The 19,729-nt window shown below is 39.3% G+C and overlaps 1 protein-coding gene across 2 annotated transcripts in view; it reads right to left on the bottom strand.

Moving 5' to 3' along the window:
* The window catches only part of LOC106073473 (zinc finger protein 678-like), a 68,808-nt gene that overhangs the window by 28,759 nt on the left and 20,320 nt on the right, over positions 1 to 19,729 (bottom strand). Inside the window, exon 5 of one of the 2 annotated variants that reach the window (XM_056039420.1) lies at positions 3,461 to 5,907. The exons of the other annotated variant lie outside the window; for it this stretch is intronic. Within the exon in view, the coding sequence (XP_055895395.1) occupies positions 4,150 to 5,907 (1,758 nt within the window). The 3' untranslated portion in view covers positions 3,461 to 4,149. Of the gene's footprint in view, positions 1 to 3,460; positions 5,908 to 19,729 lie in introns of those variants that run through there. 2 annotated transcript variants of the gene reach the window in all.

Genomic DNA, 19,729 nt, shown 5'->3' with positions numbered 1-19,729 from the left:
ATGGAACAAAGCTTAGTTCGAAGCACATGCTCCCTCAAGAGTGGATCGTACTTTGATAGTAATTTTACTAACTCTCCAGGTTTTCGTCTCTTGTATAATCAAATCTTGGGCCTTGTTGTCAATATTGTTCCCTACTCTCAGGCAAACTTCAAGTTCCCTCCAAGCAAGCGATGACTAAATGTGAGCTCTGCTGGTCTCATGTTTTTCTATTTTCGGGGATAACCTCCACCACTCATTGAATCCATCTTTGGATTTAAATGAAGATTTGGTACTTGATCTTGTTGAGAAGAGCATGCAGGGGAAGCAAAATAATAATTTTTTTTTTTTTGCGAATAACACATCCACTTTCTAAGAGCTTTCTCGCCGTTTGACATTTGCCGGAAAAACCAAGCCTTTGAAAGCTTTCTAGCCTTTCCTTTTGCTGATTCTTGATGTCTATACGCCTCTCTGAATTGACTGTCCATACGCTGAACTGTTTCAGATCCTTGAGTGAAAAGGTGTATGCGAATATTATCTGTGATGACATCAGGCCAATCTCCAATGTCGTTCAGTCTAGAGTTTATTATCCTGCTTTCTGTATTGTTTACACTGTCTGATGGTTCAGCTTCTTCAGTATGAATTTTTGAGGACATGCTTGTGTGCTGTCCTTTAGTCTCTAGAACCTGCGGTATTGAAGTATTTTCTTCTTTTCACGATGTCGGCCTCATCCTTTTTTTCTGAATTCAATGATAACCGTCTCATCTTGCTTTGTTGCTTTTAATTGTTCAGTTAATTCATACCCATTAACAGCTCGCCTATAGTCGGTGGACTCTGGCAATGATATGACTTGAAATTGTCTCGATGCTTCTTTAGACTTAAGAAATTTAAGAAACGCACCTCACTGCGGTCAAAGAAACTGCTTTATGCGGATGCCATTGTCCTCTGGTCAACCGGCAAGAAAGCCGACCAAATACAGGCGGCATTACAAGCAGACCTCCAAACCATCTCCTCGTATTGCGACAAATGACAGATTCAGATAAACATTACCAAAACGACCTGGTCCCTGTTCAGCCTATGGATCGACATTCTTAAGGCTCCATTCGAGCTTCAACTTAGTGGGCTGCGACTCCAACGTGAAAACACGCCAAAATATCTAGGGGTGACCCTGGATAGAAAGTTGTCAATGCTCCAGCACGTCCAGGAAGTTGAAAGAAAAGCCTCGGAGAAGTTAGTGTTACTAAGAAAGCTGGCCAGCACAAAGTGGGGTGCCAAAGCTTACATGCTACGCACATTGTACTTAAGGGCAGTCAGATCACACATTGAGTACAGCTCAAGTATATGCTAGTAAAACTGCCCTCGAATCATTCGACTGAGTACAATCACGGGCACTAAGGTTCATTTGTGGCACCTTTCGGACAAGCCCAACAAACGCTGCTGAAATCTTAACAAACGAGGCCCCTTTACATTTAAAGAGGGAGAGGGCGGTACTTACAGCCTATGAGCGCTATAAAAGGGGCGACAACATGTACCGTGTGTCCGAAATAAATCTAGTAAATTAGAGTCAAACTGTTCTATAGCTTACATTGTATGGAAGAAATAGTCAAGGAGATGAAACAAAATAGCGACATGACTAGTTTATAAATCGTTAGTTCATGTTTAAAATACAGTAGTTTATGTTTGTTCGTGTCCATACAATTAGTCGTTTTTACTGAAAAGCTCACGGAAATAGGAAATTAATACACACTGGGGGAATCTTGGTGCCCCTCTCCACTTGGTGCCCTGTGCGGCCCGCACCACCCGAACATTGGTAGCTACGCCACTGAGTACCTTACGGTACAGGCAACTTTAAGAACCAAACAGGTATTTAATGGATATGTAGACCAACATTTTCATTTATGTGGTCAACATTTTTTTTGTAGAAAATGCTTCTTGTACCGGTATAACTTTTTTTTTCACAACTGAAAGAATGTGTTTCGTTTTTTTTTTTTAAATATAGCCAGTGGAAGCTGAACTGTTGATTGCCAGCTGTCTGTGATTTATCATATCTAATTTTACGTGTTTTTTCTTTTTATTGGAAGATATAGGCCTACAAGAGGAAAACGTAAATTCTACAAATAAAAAAAAGTCCACACGAACAGAAAGCCATGTCTTGTTTTTATGTGTAATGATCTAATTTGAATGAAGATTATTTTCTGTCAAACTAATAAATGTTTTTTTTTAAAGGAAAAAGCTTCTCGCCTTCCTGGCTAAGTGTAGGCCTATAGAACTACTAGACTTCATAAATATTATAAACAATAAATAGATTTAAATTTAAAAAAAACATACATTTTTCAGAAAGACATAAAGTCCACCTAACTCTAGTGGGTACCTGCATATGACTTAAGCTGGGGAAAGTAAAGGTGGTTGGTCGTTGTGATGGCCACAAAACACCCTGCTTGTTAACCATTGGACATAGAAACAGATGACCTTAACATCATCTGCCCCATAAATCGTAAGATCTGATAGGGGAAACTTTACTTGTTTTTTAAGACATAAAGATAAAGGCACTTTCCTAGTTCCATATGCTAGAACAAATATCTACAAATGCTATTGGAGCATGGGATGGGTTGCCTGGGCCAGCCAAGAATACCAATGACTTGGCAGATTTTTAGTCATTTAACATGTATGACTAGATTAACCTAGGAACATGCATAGGACATTATCATCTTCTTTCTTGAAGTAATGTCTGTATTCTATAAGATAAGATAAATTACAAACTACACAAATGAAGAAAAGTAAATACTGGTAGAAATAAATATATACCGGTACTGGTATATACATACATACGGTATATAACTTTTTAAAATTCCCCTTCCAGACCTTGCAATCTATAGGGAAGATGATGTTAAGGTTATCTATTTCTTTGGTACACGAGAGTGTCGTGGCCAGCTCATCAACCGTCCTCCATTACTTTCCCCAACTTAAGGCAGGTACCCATTAGAGTGAACTCAGGTGTGCTCTAAAAATCATGAAGTTCAAAATTCCAGTCTACTTTACAGCGATTCGAACCAAGGACCCCAAGTTTGGAAGCTAAGTTCTTATAAACACTCAGTCACTGCTAGTGCTAATATTTAATGATAATAGAAAACATAAATTAAACCCATGATGAAATGAGCTGAAAGCCTTATAAAAAATGTAAAATAAGATATTAATTGACAGATGCTTAAAGTAATTGTTACTTCATATTAAAGTTGAATAGCTAATAAACATGACATTTTAAAACAAAAATTTATTTTAGGGGAGGGTCAGACGCAATTGCTAATAATCCTCTTACATACCGTATTATGCAAAAGAGTTAAAATATCAACAAGTTGCATATATTATATTTAACTACTTTTAATCAGAAACTGTGATTTCTGCGCAAAATTTGAGTCGCCCCCACTCCCAAAGGGTAACGGTTGTGGGGTTGTAGATACAATCATCAACTGTCTCAGAATATATATAAATTGTTTCTTCAAAATTCCGAATGTCAAAAATCTTTATTTAAGGTTAATCAATCATATCAACTAATGTATATCAAAATGAATGAACATATATAAATTTTAAAGCATGAGGATTTTAAAAATTCCTTCTAACACAACACATGTGACATTAAAAAAGTTAAATATTTATTCCACACTGAAGAACTAGATGGTATGTTAAATATGATTTAGTGAATAAAATTTGTTGACACATGTCACACTCTGTATGTTTTACAAGAATGGAACATCTCATGGTGCTTAAAACTGCAAGAATTAATAAATTCTTTCTGACGAATTTTACATTAAAATGAATTTTTACTAGAATGTACTAACTGTCTCAGAATATATATAAATTGTTTCTTCAAAATTCCGAATGTCAAAAATCTTTATTTAAGGTTAATCAATCATATCAACTAATGTATATCAAAATGAATGAACATATATAAATTTTAAAGCATGAGGATTTTAAAAATTCCTTCTAACACAACACATGTGACATTAAAAAAGTTAAATATTTATTCCACACTGAAGAACTAGATGGTATGTTAAATATGATTTAGTGAATAAAATTTGTTGACACATGTCACACTCTGTATGTTTTACAAGAATGGAACATCTCATGGTGCTTAAAACTGCAAGAATTAATAAATTCTTTCTGACGAATTTTACATTAAAATGAATTTTTACTAGAATGTACTAACTCATGGCGTTTTAAGGAGGAGGACATAGTGAATTCTTTCAGACAAATTTTACATGTAAATGGCTTTTTACCAGAATGTATTAGTTCATGGGATTTTAAGTAGGAGGTATGAGTGAATTCTTTTTGACAAATTTTACATTTAAATGGCTTTTCATTACAATGTATTAGTTCATGACGTTTTAATATGGAGGACTGATTGAATTCTTTTTGACAAATTTTACATTTAAATGGCTTTTCATTACAATGTATTAGTTCATGACGTTTTAATATGGAGGACTGATTGAATTCTTTTTGACAAATTTTACATTTAAATGGCTTTTTACCAGAATGTATTAGTTCATGGCGTTTTAATATGGAGGACTGATTGAATTCTTTTTGACAAATTTGACATTTAAATGGCTTTTTACCAGAATGTATTAGTTCATGGCGTATTAATATGGAGGGCTGTTTGAATTCTTTTTGACAAAATTTACATTTAAATAGCTTTTTACCAGAATGTATTAGTTCATGGCATTTTAATATGGAGGGCTGATTGAATTCTTTTTGACAAATTTGACATTTAAATGGCTTTTCATTAGAATGTATTGATTCATGAGATTTTAAGTTGGAGAACTGAGTAAATTTTTTCGGACAAATTTTACATTTAAATGGCTTTTCATTAGAATGTATTAGTTCATGCCGTTTTAATATGGAGGACTGATTGAATTTTTTTGGACAAATTTTACATTTAAATGGCTTTTTACCAGAATGTATTAGTTCATGGCGTTTTAATATGGAGGACTGATTGAATTCTGTTTGACAAATTTGACATTTAAATGGCTTTTTACCAGAATGTATTAGTTCATGGCGTATTAATATGGAGGGCTGTTTGAATTCTTTTTGACAAAATTTACATTTAAATAGCTTTTTACCAGAATGTATTAGTTCATGGCATTTTAATAAGGAGGGCTGATTGAATTCTTTTTGACAAATTTGACATTTAAATGGCTTTTCATTAGAATGTATTAGTTCATGGCGTATTAATATGGAGGGATAATTAAATTCTTTTTGACAAATTTGACATTTAAATGGCTTTTCATTACAATGTATTAGTTCATGCCGTTTTAATATGGAGGACTGATTGAATTCTTTTTGACAAATTTTACATTTAAATGGCTTTTTACCAGAATGTATTAGTTCATGGCGTTTTAATATGGAGGACTGATTAAATTCTTTTTGACAAATTTGACATTTAAATGGCTTTTTACCAGAATGTATTAGTTCATGGCGTATTAATATGGAGGGCTGTTTGAATTCTTTTTGACAAAATTTACATTTAAATAGCTTTTTACCAGAATGTATTAGTTCATGGCATTTTAATATGGAGGGCTGTTTGAATTCTTTTTGACAAATTTGACATTTAAATGGCTTTTTATCAGAATGTATTAGTTCATGGCATTTAAACTTAGAAGGGTACTTGAATTCTTTCTGACATATTTTACATTTAAATGGCTTCTTACTTAAGTGATTCATTTTATTTCTTTTTACTTTAAATGAAGTTGAGATTTTTTCTGTATCCAATTGAAATTGCTCCAATTTTTCATCTTCGTAAATCAGCTGGTTGGTTCTTTTGTAATAAGAAAATTCTCCCTCATCATTTAAGTTTGGAGCATACCAATCTTTCTTGGTGTTTCTAGCATACATATCTTGGTTTAAAGTCCATTCTTGATTCTTATTTATCATTTTTTTCTGCAAGATAAAATAAATAAATTGTTAACTAAAACAATATATTATTAATTCAATTTGATACTACAGTTGTATTCATACATATTAATTCCTAAAGAAAAAAAAAATATTACATTATAATAATTCTGTATTTGATATTTTGTACACTCTAAGAAAAGACTTAATAACTATAAACAATTAAGTTAATTATTTTGACATTCCATTTCATTGAGTACATGTCTCTATCAGCACTTGTCTCTACACAGTCCACATTAGACACTATATTAGCTGTTCAAACAAACAAGTACTACCAAGAAAGGTCAACTGCATTGTCTATACACAGTAACACACCATACACTAATAGTCACTCAAAAACAAACACACTTCCTATCACATCTCCCTCTTTAAAAACATTCATATATTAAATCAACTATACAAAAAGTTGTGAGAGCAGTGCATTTCTTGCCTAGTTTTATTTGTGAAAAAGCAGAGTTGGTATCTAACACTGTAAACACTTAATGCTTCTAGCTATTTCTTCGTTAGTGTGACAGGTGGGGAAATGTGACGTGTGTTTGGCGCGTTTAATGTCTAGGGGATGATTATTTTTAAAGCTATCACACACCAACCCGTCAGCATATAAATCGGGAGCAGGCACGCAACGAGACAAACAATGAAAGAAAGATACAAAGTTAAAAATGAAGAATATTTATTTACATAAATATTTACATGTAAGAATAAAAAGGGGGAGGGTTTGCATCTATCTCTAAACAATAATGGATTTAATCATCACTATTGCACTTTGTCCTCTGACTTAGCTGGTTGTCCTGTCGATGTCGCAGCTGGCCTTGTCCTGACTTGAGGTTCTGCAGCTGGAGGTGGCGCTCTAGCGGATAGAGGGACGCCAGTGATTCAGTCCTTGTGGAGTCTCAATCCAAAGTTCTGATATCTGTAGTGGGCACAGTAGGGCGGGGGGCCGGCTACCGTGGACACAAGGTTACTGCGGGCAGAGCTGATCTGCCGTGGGCAGCGTAATGAGCAGGATATGTCCAGTGAGTTGCAGAGGGTTTGGCGTAGCTATGACATCTCGCACAGATCTGAGTCTATAGGGACGTCGCACCTAATAAATTGACAGGTGGGCTGTCGAATAGGCGGGCAAGGCCGATTGCGCCAAGTAGTAGAGTTGAGTAGATCCACGTAGGCAGTAGATGACACTCAATAGCAAATAGCGTAGTGATCTGATTACTAGTTGAGTTGTGTCGTGTGGACACTAAACAGCAAATAGGCAAATGCGGTGCTGAATAGCTCTAAGCACAAAGGCAATAGGTGATTCTCGATAGCTAATAGGCAGTGATATCGAGAAGACACTGAAAAGCAAATAGCAAATAGGCAGACACCTGAGGGAGGCTGCGGATAAATAAAGACAAGTTAAGACATGTCTCTCATGCATCTTATCGATGCCCTCGGCTGAGGTGCATTCGTCAGATTGGTAAAATTGCTTTAGAGCACAATGGGGAATGAAGACAAATGGGATTTGGAAAACAGATGGCTGATCGTAGCAATATAAAAATGTACATAAAAGGGGGAATAATAATCTCAAATAAACAACCCAAGTTGGATAGAGAAAGAGGGGGGGGGGGTGAAATGGGCGGTGGTCAGCGACCAAGACGGTTTGTTTACATACGACCATCGGTCGAGAACAATGGAGCGCGCTTGAATGGAGAGGGTGTCCGTTCAAGCGGCGCAACTCTCGTTAGAGTGAAATGACTACAGGGGAGATAATTCAATACAGGGGAGATAACTCATATCTCCTTTCTAAGCGCAGTATTAGTGCAATAGTAAAATCATCACGGCGATCAGCCGAGATAAAGGAAATAAAATGGATGTACAAATATATACATGGTTGCATCAACGATCAATTGAGCAACGTAGCATTAATAGGGTAATGCAATACACAAATAAATACATAAAACATGTTTATGTTTTCTACTTACACCAGTGAGAAATACACAATGCACTAATTAAATATAAATGAACTAAGCAAAATACACATGATAATATCCAATGGAAATAGCACAAAAGTAATTAAGATGGAACTTGTGATTAAGTTTACCACCAGGTATTCCTCTAGGATGGAGAATAAATGATATAGTCCAGACTCGACTGTTCAACGAGAATGAGAAATAAGAGGGTCTGATTTCATTTGGGTCTACTTTAAATAGCCCTGGAAAATGCGGGCGGAAACAGGAAATGTCCTAGGCTTAGAATTATTTTACACGTGGGTGAATTAGACTCGAGGTGGGAGTCGCACCTTGGAAAGGTCAATGGGCGTGTTGGTCCGCGTGGTCTCCTAGATCAAAGAGAGACGTGGAAAAGGGGGGGGGGGATGGTGACTTCAACTGCGCCCGTCAGACATCCGGTCGGTAAGATCAAAGAGACTGTGTGTATCTTTGCCCCGGTCAAGGGAAGATAAGTCGAAAGACGCGGCCTAGCTATCTCCAATGTGGTCAACTAAGACTAGCCTGGAGAGGAAAAGGTGGTGCGGGTGGAGAATTTGGGGGTAGGATGGGGAAATCATTAAAATAAAATAAATAAATAATGAATAATAATAATTAATGCTGTGATAAATTTGAGTGACTCTGACAGCAAGCTTTTGACTTGTCACAGTTAGTAATATTCTTTTTTTCTATTTATCTAAAGGTCTAGACAAATCTTTAAACCACATCCTTTCTTTTCTTTAATAAGTAGTGAGTTGACTCAAGCAGTGGGATGATCTACTTTCTCTTTGACACCCTCATTTTCCATTCCAATTTTTCCATTCCTCTGAGCATGAAACTTTTCCTGCTTGGTGAACAACACAATTTATCTTTGATAGTGTGTACTTCTTCTATACAGTAAAGATATCTGGATAGCTATAACATCTATTTTGATTATTTTCATTTGTTGGCCACCTGGTAGACCCATAATTAGCTTTCAATGTGTCTCCATTATTTGAAATTCTACTATATGGCTGGGAGAAGCTAATCAAAAATGTTTTTTCCACTCAGAGCTTCAAAAATTCACAGGAAAATTTGTAGTGCAGGTGTGAGGGCAGGGGCAGACTGGTTATCTAAATCGGCCCAGGCATTACCATATAAACCGGCCCACAAATGGCTGTCATATATTTTCGGTGTGTGGGTGATTTTAACCCCCCTCCGCAATTTATCCTGTACTCTTAAGCGAGCAATTCTCCGGCTCCGGCCGAATATCCGGCATTTTTTACTATCCGGTGCTATTCGGCTGCGGTCGGATATCACTACCGGATAGTAAACCAGATAGTACAAAATACACCTATTTAATATTCATAAAGTGGCCCTCGTTCCATTAATGTCTATTGTAGAATGTATTAATGTTTATACTAAAACAAAATAATGTGCTTAAAAATAGAGTCATTATGAATATGCACCAAACATAGTTTATTATAAAGACAAGGCGTGTTAATAACCTTATATAAATAGAAATTAAACTTTATATCATAAATGCGCTTTACATACAGAGCAGCAATGGCTGACACTTTTTTCAATTTGTCTTGACCTTTGAGTAGGTTAGTTAACATGTTAAAATGCTACATTCCTTGACTACGTCATGCTGACCAGACGTCTGTCTAGCTGTGCGGGTATATCTCCAGAGGTAGAGATTAACAACTCCCACCTCTTTTGTTTGTTTAGTCCATCACATTGAGTTTTTCTTATAGGAAGGTGACCACAAGTTAAATACGATGGACGTAGGTTTAATGTCAGCATATTGACACTCTCTAAAGGTCACACCTTTCGAGGGAACTGGGTTTGTTTATTTAGTAGTTAATCTTTATTAGGGATCTGGGCTACAAGAGCCACACCTCTAAGGTAACTAGGTATATTTCCAGATGAACAACTCCCTCCCCCTTTTATTTGTTTAGTCCATCACATTGAGTTCATTGATTGACAGGTGATCCCAAGACAGATACGATGGACGTTAGCGCTCTCTAGAGGTCACACACGGGAACTAGTAGTTAATCTTAATTGGGAAGGGGGGGGGGGGCTGGACTTCAAGCCAAACATCTACACGGGTATCTGGACAAAGAGTTTGCTTATTTGGAGAAAAATCTTAATCACGTGGTTGGGCTAGAGGACACACCTTTTCAAGTGTGCCGAGTTATTTGAACATAAATCTCAATTAGTAAGCTGGATTAAAGATCACACGCACCTAAACGAGTGACCTTTAGCTACACAGAACACAAACCGCAAGATTATATAGCCCAGTAAGCCAGTAACTAATTATTTTGATTTGATTGATTTGATTTTAGGCACATCGGCACAATTTAGGCCATGCCGTGCCTGCAGTCCCTTAAGGATTGCTCTCTCTCTAAACAACAAGGGCCAGATTCTATACAGTCATATCATTAAAATCAAGGTCTATTCACAGTTAAAATAGTAAAGGTAGTAAAAATTTAATTATTTGGTAAAAATCTAATGTTAATAGTACATGTTCACAAATTCATAAATCAGATCTTCGTAGACAGCCCCACTTTCCATATAAAGCCCAGTACCTTCCCAGGGTCGACATTATCAAATAGTGTTTTTAAATTAGTGGCTCTAAAATATTTCTCCCTGACATCCTGGTATCTGGGGCAATCAACGAGGATATGTTCCACGGTGAGGCGAGAGTCACAGTACTCACAAAGTGGGGGCTCCTCTCTCTTCAGCACAGAAGAGTGCGTGATGTAGGTGTGGCCAATCCTAAGTCTGGACATGGTCGTGCTACCACGCCTTGTCAGACCCTTAGATGTGGGCCGCCACCTGACATCCGCCACAATCTGCCTGAGTTTACTGTGAGTCTCAGCCTCCCATCGGTTCTGCCACTCTCGATAGGTGGCAGAGGCAATACTTTGTCTCAGGTCCGAGCAGGGAATTTGGATTCCTGACACTGCATGATTTAGGGCTCTCTTTGCTTCTCTGTCTGCGGCTTCGTTTCCCTCAATGCCAACATGGGAGGGGACCCAGATGAAGGTGACATCTCTACGGTCGGCTGTTATTTGGTCCAACAGCTTCAGGCTCTTTTGTACCAATGGGATGTCAGTCTTCATCTGCCCCAAAGCTAGCAATGCAGATTTGGAGTCGGAGCAGATTATAAATTTCCTCCTTTCTGATGCTTTAATGGCCATAAGTGCAAGCGATATTGATGTAAGATGGAGCAGCCATCAGGGAGTCTACAGGAGATTGTTTTGTTCCGAAAGGAGCAGGCACACGCGACCTTTCCATCCATTTTGGATCCGTCTGTGTAGATGGTGCCACAATCTCCGTAGCTCTCCTGCAGTTCCCTAAAGTGGACTTGTAGTATGCTTTGGTCTGTATTTTCTTTTTTGAAATTAAGGAGGGATAAATTTAATTTGGGTTTATTCATTAGTCAAGGAGGATTCTGAGGGGTTTCTATTTTAGAGATTTGGTCAATGGGTGGGGTTAAATTTTGGATGGGTTCTCTCATTCGAAGGCCCAACGGCTGTATGACGTTAGGCCTTCGATTGTATAATTCTACCTCTGTGGGGTTAAATATGGAGTCGAAAGCAGGGTTCGTGGGTTTGGATTTTAGCTTGACTATATACTGCATTGCAAGCTTTTTCATTCTTATATCCATCGGGAGTTCTCCAGCCTCCACATGGAGACTTGGGATAGGTGATGTACGAAATGCGCCGAGACAGAGACGCAGGGCAGCATTTTGTATTGGTTCCAGTATTTTTAGGTACGACTTCCTTGCTGCTCCATATATTATGGATCCGTAGCCTAGCTTGGATCAAATTAGACTCCGAAAAAGCAGCAGCAAGGTATCTCTGTCAGCTCCCCAGTCCGTATGGCTGAGTACTCTAAGTATGTTTAATGACTTTTGGCATTTCTTCTTAAGTTCCTTAATGTGGGGGAGAAAATTAAATTTGGAATCTAAGGTGAGGCCTAAAAATTTTGTAGTTTTCACGACAGGGATCTTCTTTTAGTGTATAAATAGTTCAGGGTCTGGGTGGAGTCCCCTTAGATTACAAAAATGCATACTAACTGTTTTGGAGTCTGAAAATTTAAAACCATTTTCGTTTGCCCAACCCTGAATTTTGTTTAAACATAACTGTAATTTTCTTTCTAAGGTGTTCATGTTTTTCCCATTAGTAAAAATGACAAAGTAATCAACATACAAAGAGCACTCTATGCCAGGGGACAGCATATTTATGATGCTATTTATTTTAATGTTAAACAGGGTGACTGACAGAATGCTGCCCTGGGGTACACCCATTTCCTGGTCATGAGTGTCAGAAGCGGAGTTGCCCACTCGATCTTTCAGGAATTCCCCCACAAAACAGGGGAGGTGTCCCTTAAGCCCCATAAGCTCCAGGTCACGTAGAATGCCATGTTTCCAGGTTGTGTCATAGGCCTTTTCTATATCAAAGAATACAGCTACTAGATGTTCTCTTCTGAGTAATGAATTTCTAATATAAGCTTCCAGCCTTACCAGGTGGTCAGTTGTTGTTCGTCCCTTCCGGAATCTGCACTGGTAGTTGGAGATCACTTTATTCCTCTCCAGGTACCAGACCAGCCTACTGTTAATCATTCTTTCCATGGTTTTGCAGATGCAGCTTGTTAGTGCTATTGGTCGATAGTTAGCTGGGTCAGAGCCGTCTCTTCTCGGTTTAGCTATCGGTATAACTGTGGCTTTCCTCCAGCTGTTTGGGAAAGCGCCTGTTTGCCACACACAGTTATAAACCCTTAGCAGGACTGCCAATGAGGGTTCAGGAAGGTGCTTGAGGAACTGGTAATGGATTTCATCTTCTCCAGGTGCTGTGTCATGTGACTTGTCCAGCAATTCCCTCAGTTCCTCAAGCGAGAACGGTTTATTGTAGTCTTCATTGTTCTCTGACCTGAAATCAATGGGGTGTCTGCAGTGGATGATTTTTCTGCTATTGAGGATGCAAGGCAGTCAGCTATTTCTCTGGGGGACGTGACAGTTCGTCCTTGGTTTTTCAAATGCCCTATTGCATTTGATTCTTTCCCTTTGATTCGCCTTACTGCCTTCCAAACCGCTCTAGCAGAAGTTTTGGCATCCAGACTGCCGACAAAACTTCTCAAGGAATTCCTTTTGGCTGACCGTATGGTTTGTCTAGCCTTTGCTCTAGCTATCCTGAATAGCTTTAGGTTTTCCTGGGAAGGATTCTTTATAAATGCAGCCAGTCGTTTTTTTCCTATCGCCAATAGCACTTTTGCAAGCTGTATCAAACCATGGTTTGCTAGGCCGTTTTGGATTTGCAGAGGTTAGGGGTACAACTTTCCTGGCTATACTTAGTAGCTTGCTAGCAAAGTTATCAGCTGGGTTCTGTTCATCGAGGATATTTTCTGTGATATCCTCAGAGCATCTTTTTTGGAATTGTTCCCAATCGGCCTTATTCAGTTTCCACCGCTGAGGTCGTCCCAATGAGGGGAGATTGTTAGTAATGATGATTGGGAAGTGATCACTTCCCCGTAGCTCATTGCTAACTGACCATTTAAAGTCGTCCAGGAGTCCGGGGACGCATACGGTGAGGTCAATGCATGTGAGTGATCCAGTTACTGGGTGCAAGTAGGTCGGTGATGCATCATTAAGTATGCATAAATCATGTTGGAGGAAGATATCCTCCAGCATACGACCTCTTGTGTTGGTATTGTTGGATCCCCACATGGTGTTATAGGCATTGAAATCCCCAAGGATTAAATAAGGCTGGGGGAGTTGTTTCAATAGGTCCTCCATGTCTGTTGGGTTTAATGGAGCGCCTGGTGGTAGATACAGGCTGCAGCAAGTGATAACCTTGTGAAGGGTTATCCTAGCTGCTACGGCCTGTAGTGTGGTCTGTAGTTCTACCCTCTCATGGGGGATGCTATCCTTCACAAGGATACAGACTCCACCTGATGCTCTCTCTGCATCCTCAACATTCTTGCTGTAAGCACTGTAGCTTCGGAAGCTGATGCTATCTTTCAGAAATGTTTCCTGTAAGCAGACAGCTACAGGAGTCTGAGTCCATCAGTAGCTGCATTTCCTCATAATTGGCCTTGAGGCCTCTACAATTCCACTGTACAATTCTGGAATCCATGGCTTATTCTAGATGACCTACTTGGAGCTATTTGGCCTTGGGAGGCCCCCGGAGGGGTTTCCCTTTATTCCAGTGACCTTGGTATTTTTATTCTTGGGTTTGGATGGAGAGGAGGACAACCCCCTTTTGGGGGAAGTCTTTCTCTCTGGAGAGGGGAGATCCCTCTGGTTAGAGCGGAGGTTATTTCCTCCTCTCTCACCTCGGGTATCCTCTCCGCTTTGATTTCTCCCCTTAGGGAGTTGGTCAACCTCTAATAAAGTAGAGGTTGGGGTGTCTGGCTGGGTTCTCTGAGGAGAACCTGTGTCAGACATGATGTCTCCGGGTTCTCCCGGAGTGTTGGTTTTGACATGCTGCTCTGTCTCCATGCTCTCATCAGTGAGCACAGAGAACCTGTTCTTTAGCATGACAACAGGGCTTTCCTTTTTCTTCGAAGTTGTGTTCTTTGGCGGTGTTTTCTTCTGAGTTGGAGGAGGAGGAGGGGGTGGTGGGGTCAATGTGTCCGTATGTGTGGCTATGGATCTTCCTATCTTAGCAAAGGCCTGGGCATAGGTCTTTGTCAAGCTGAATTGGCCCTTGGGTAGGGCCAATACAGCCGATTTCGCCTGGCTGAAGGTACATCCATTTCTTGCCTTGTACTCCTGCACGGCAACCTCCTGTTTCCACACAGGGCAGTCCTTGGAGAAGGCTGAGTGGCCAGCGTGACAGTTTGGGCATTTGAACTGGGCTGTGCAGCCCTTGTCCTCATGACCCTCTCCAGCACATCTGGCACACACAGTGTTCCTCTTGCAGACTGCCACGCCGTGTCCATAACCCTGGCACTTGAAGCACCTCATGGGGTTAGGTATGTAGGGCCTCACTGGAACTCGTAGGTATCCTGCCTTCACATACTCTGGCGGTGTCCTAGTTCTGAATGTGAGGATAATAGTGGCGGTTTTGACCTCCTCACCATCCCTGCGCCTGGTAATGTGCCGGGCATGGGTGACTCCTTCAATGCCCTCCACTACTTCCTTCTCGGAACATTCCAGTAGGTCCCTAGAGCTGATTACACCTCTGCTGGTGTTCAGACTCTTGTGTGGTATGACTTCCACTTGGAGATCACAGAGTCTTCTGCATCTTAAAAGCCCATCAGAGTGTATCTTGCTTTCTACTTCTACAAGAAGTTCCATTGTCTTGTGTAGCTTAGACACGCTCTTGGGCTCTCCCACTACTGACTTGAGTCCCTTATAGATAATAAAAGGGCTCAGCTTTGTCAGGCTTTTCCCCTCCTCTGTGCACCTGACCACCAAAAATGATGGCCAGGTAGCACAGCTTTTTGTGGCCTCCTCCTTTTTAGCCTCAATACAGCGTCTCTTGCCCAGACTTAAATCTGGGGCAAGTAGTTTATTGGTTTTTTTTTTATCCATATATATTTTCTTGTTAGTTTGGCACCTGTGCTCCCCACCCGCCATCGGGTCCAACAAGGGGATGGGCCATTCGGATGTCCAGAATGAGCCCGCCAGGGCTACACAGGTGCTATACTCAGTCAGCTGCTGCATCGGACATGTGTCCAATACAGCAGCTCCCTGATTGACCCTCCAGCCACCGCCCTCCGACCTATGCTGGTAGCTCGGCATGACCAGCCGGTTGACCCAGAGCGGGCCATCTGGGCCTCAGGTCTAGGGGAACTTGGAGCCAAAGTATTGTGTTGTTGTGGTTTATCCTCAGATAGCCACCACTCAAAAACCAGGATCTCTTTATCCCCCGTTACCCGTCGCACGGCAAATGGACTGGTCTAGGACGTAGTGAGAATTTGAAGTTAAGGAGACAGTGTGATGATCAATGAAGGCAGACTTAGGAAAAGAGGAGGCAGACACAATGATAGAAAAGAAGTAGGGCACTTTTGAGCTCCAAAAGTGCTAAGGAAAGAGGAGCGCAGTTTAACGTCATGTCTCGGGACGAGACTAATTATTTTGTTTTGTAGAAGACACGACCACGGCTATCTTTAAATGGAGAGCTAAACATCCCCTACTCTTTATTTCTTTGGTCCTTGACACCCAATTTATTGATAGACATTGACCATTTATAAGTCCGAATGAAAAAAACACATTGTGCTAACAAAGGATATTACACTTTATATTATATTATAAAATAATTAATAAGTAATAATTAAGGAAGATGTTTCTAACATACGTTCTTTGCATTTAATGTTTCTTGCGTATGTTCTTTGCACAAAAAAATAAAACAAAGATGTGCATGTTTGCGTGTGTATATTTTTTTGCCCATGTATTAAAACCTTTAGAAAGAAAGCTAATTTCATTGTTTAATTCTTTTGACTTAATAAATAATGAAAAACCTTACAGTAAATTTTAAAATCGGATACAAAAATTGAATAATAGTACCGCAGTTAGATCTAGCAAACAAAGAAACAATATGCTGGAGCCTAAAAAAAAAACAACCCTTGACCTCTAACTAGTGGACGGGTATAATTTATCTAATGTGTTATCTTTTTTGACTGACACCCAACTCTATTGCGTGCGTATGCTCAAGAAAAAAACAATGCGTGATGGTTAACACAAACAACTATACACACTACACTAGGACTACATGTGTAGGCTCACTAGGTATATCTGACCAGGTTGTTGGTCTGAAATTCATGAAGACATACATCCGACTATTATACAAGGCAGATTGCACTTTACTTACGAGAGATTTACATTAGTAACTAGTTAAATATATACTAACATATTTTACATTGACCTTCCTACACACATCCTTTACAGTTGGTGGCATCGTACATACACACAGATACACTCATGCTATACAGATTTTTAGAAATACTGTTAAGCTTGAATAAATCAATCAGTAACAGAGTTTAAAACAATAACGTATATAAAAGGGAAAAAAATAAAACCAACCAATATAGGTATGTTATTTAACAGTTTCGTAAAATGTTCAGCAACACAAGCTATTAACAAGACATTTAGGTATCCAGCTCCGACCCCGGCCGAATATCATATTTTACTATCCGGTCATATCCGGCCCCGGCCGGATATCAAAAAGTACTTTCCGGTGCACCCCTAATTTATATACAAATTTTATTTTGAAAACGGCTCTAACGATTTTCTTTAAAATTTCACGGAATGTGCATAATAGTGAGAAAAAATTCTCAACTCATTGGCCACATCGGGAAAACTCGAAGTCGACCGTTATATTGGTTTAAAAATGGCTCATTATCGAGAAATTAATTTTAGCTAAAATATTTTATGAATGAAATTTTCTACATGACGTCAATTGGAAAAAACTTGACACCGCTTACGTCACTAGGCTCACAGCAGTACACTAAGACATTTCTTCGCAAACAAGAAAAAGTTTTAATGATTCAATTGGCGTAATTAAACATTTGCGCACCATCTTATTGTATATTGATCCATTATGAAACTATGGAAGAAAAATAATGAAATTAAATATCTTTATGTATGATAAGTTATTGTGTTTTAAAGGCTTTATACATTGTTTAACTTTAATTGCTTACACCCATTGGTAGCTTTTACTTTGTTATTATTTTGCTGGTGAATTATTGCAATGTGTTTAAGCTTCGAAGTCTATTGTCCCATACCAAAACATAGGTAATGGTCATAAAACAGCTTATCTATGCCTTACTTGCACAACCAGGGCCGGCCCTAACATTTGCGGAGCCCTATGTGAAATGGATTGCATGAGGACCAGTAAGGGTAGGGATAAGGATAATAAGTGGAAATAAAGATTTTGTATTAGAAAATAAATTCCTATTTGTATTACATTTTTATTACATGAAAGCTGACGATGCCGTTTTTTTTATATCCCGTGTAGGACTGGCGTTTACCATATCGATTGACACCCCAAAATGATAATTTTGTCTTTTTAAGGACATTTTTATGAGTTTCAGGAGATTTCCAGGAGCTCCTTGAAAACAAAGAGACCACAGGAACCCTATTATAAATTATAATGGTTTAATTTAATAATTTACACCTAGAATTAGCGCGGGGCTTTTGAACCTTTGGGGTCCACTACGGCAGCATAAGCCTAAGGCTGGCACTGATTATATCCAGCTCGCGGTCAACGAATTTTCATCATGCTGCTGCTTTTTTTGGTTAACCTATAAACCTCTGTAAAACAGAAGTCATGTTCCAGAAGCCACCCAATAAAACCTACTCAGCCCAAAGATCACCGCGCATAGACATCCCTTAAAGTGGTAGATAACTTCACATTATCTGGGAAGCATAGTATAAACTGATGCATTGCTTTAAAGAGAGGTTGATATGTGATCAGGGATAGTAGTGCTTTTGGACACTACTCCAAGCGAGAGTGTGGCGAAATAAATCGCTCCCCTGTCTACAAAAACCAGTGATTCTCTCAACCCCTCTATGTGGATCTGAGACATGAATACTTTATAGAAAGCAACTAAGACTTCTTGAACGACTTCACCAAAGACAGCAACACAAACAGTGATATTCTTGCAAAATGGTATGAATTTCTTATAATACGACAGTCACGCTTTGCAGGGCACTTATTCCGTATGGGTGACGAACATATTTTTGGCAATCTTTTTTTTTTAGTAAGCTGAAAGGTTGTTGGAGTAACAGATGCCTCACAATAGTGCTTCTTTAGAATACTAACGTGATGTTTTTATGTCTCTTAGGAAATAATGCGCGATTTTACTTTGTTACTAGGTGCTCATTTTACATTATAACGTAGAGATTTTGCATCACTTGATGATTCTTACTAAAGCCATAATAATAAGTTTTGTCTTCACGTCCGAAGATTAGTAAGGAATGCAGTATATGCCCCAGCTGTGACCTGCATATTTTGCCACATCCAGGGCAAGCACAACCATTGTTTGCAGGTGGTCGATTTAGATTTTCCCTTCGCCGTCTGCGTTTGTCCTCGGCAGCGAATTTTCTTTTGGTCTCACATGTGTATCCCGCGGCCTTCGTGAGTGACCTCCAGCTGTCTCGTTCGGAGGCCGCATACAACCAGGTGCTCTCTTCTATGTCAGCCAAGGAAAGTTGACGCCTAAGCTGGTCTTTGAAGCGTTTCCGTGGAGCGCCTCTGTTACGTCAACCACCTTTTAGCTCACCAAAAAAAGAATGCCTTTGGCATACGTTCGTCTCCCATACGGGATACATGCTCTACCCAGTGCAACTGTCGGACCATAAGAAGTCCCTCTATAATGTCCATACTGGCGTTGGCAAATACATCACTGTTTGTAGTGCGGTCCTGCCACCGTATGTCCATGATGGAGCAAAAGCATCTTTGGCGAAAGCACTCAAGAAGTCTAAGTTGTTTTCTGTAAAGTGACCTTGTCAGAGCCATAATGAATATATTAACTGCAATATTAAATGTCAGTGAAAAAAACATTTTAGAAGTAACACTTCAAAGACTTTCTTCCAAGCCTATAATAGCCCAATAGTTTTACGTGAAAGAAGCAATGTAAAATATTAAGACGTGGGGGGACTTTCTATTCTAATCGCCATGTACAATTACATTGAGAACTGACAGAACGAAAAAGGATTGATAGTCTTTACCCGATCATTCATTTTCGTAATTACAACAATATTCCCAAAATGACTTCGGGTATATATCCTTCCTTAACAAAATATTCATCGGAGCGAGGCTCGGTCACCCGATATTATATATAAGGGTGTGTACCGGTATATGTAATTTATCTTCATTACATTCTTATCTTTCATTTTTTTAAACGTTTTTTCTACT

The sequence above is a fragment of the Biomphalaria glabrata genome, chromosome 8 (genome assembly GCF_947242115.1).
Source record: "Biomphalaria glabrata chromosome 8, xgBioGlab47.1, whole genome shotgun sequence".
NCBI classification, from domain to species: Eukaryota; Metazoa; Mollusca; class Gastropoda; family Planorbidae; genus Biomphalaria; species Biomphalaria glabrata.
The sequence above is the reverse complement of the archived record's forward strand: the minus strand, read 5'-3'. Positions and strand labels throughout refer to the sequence as shown.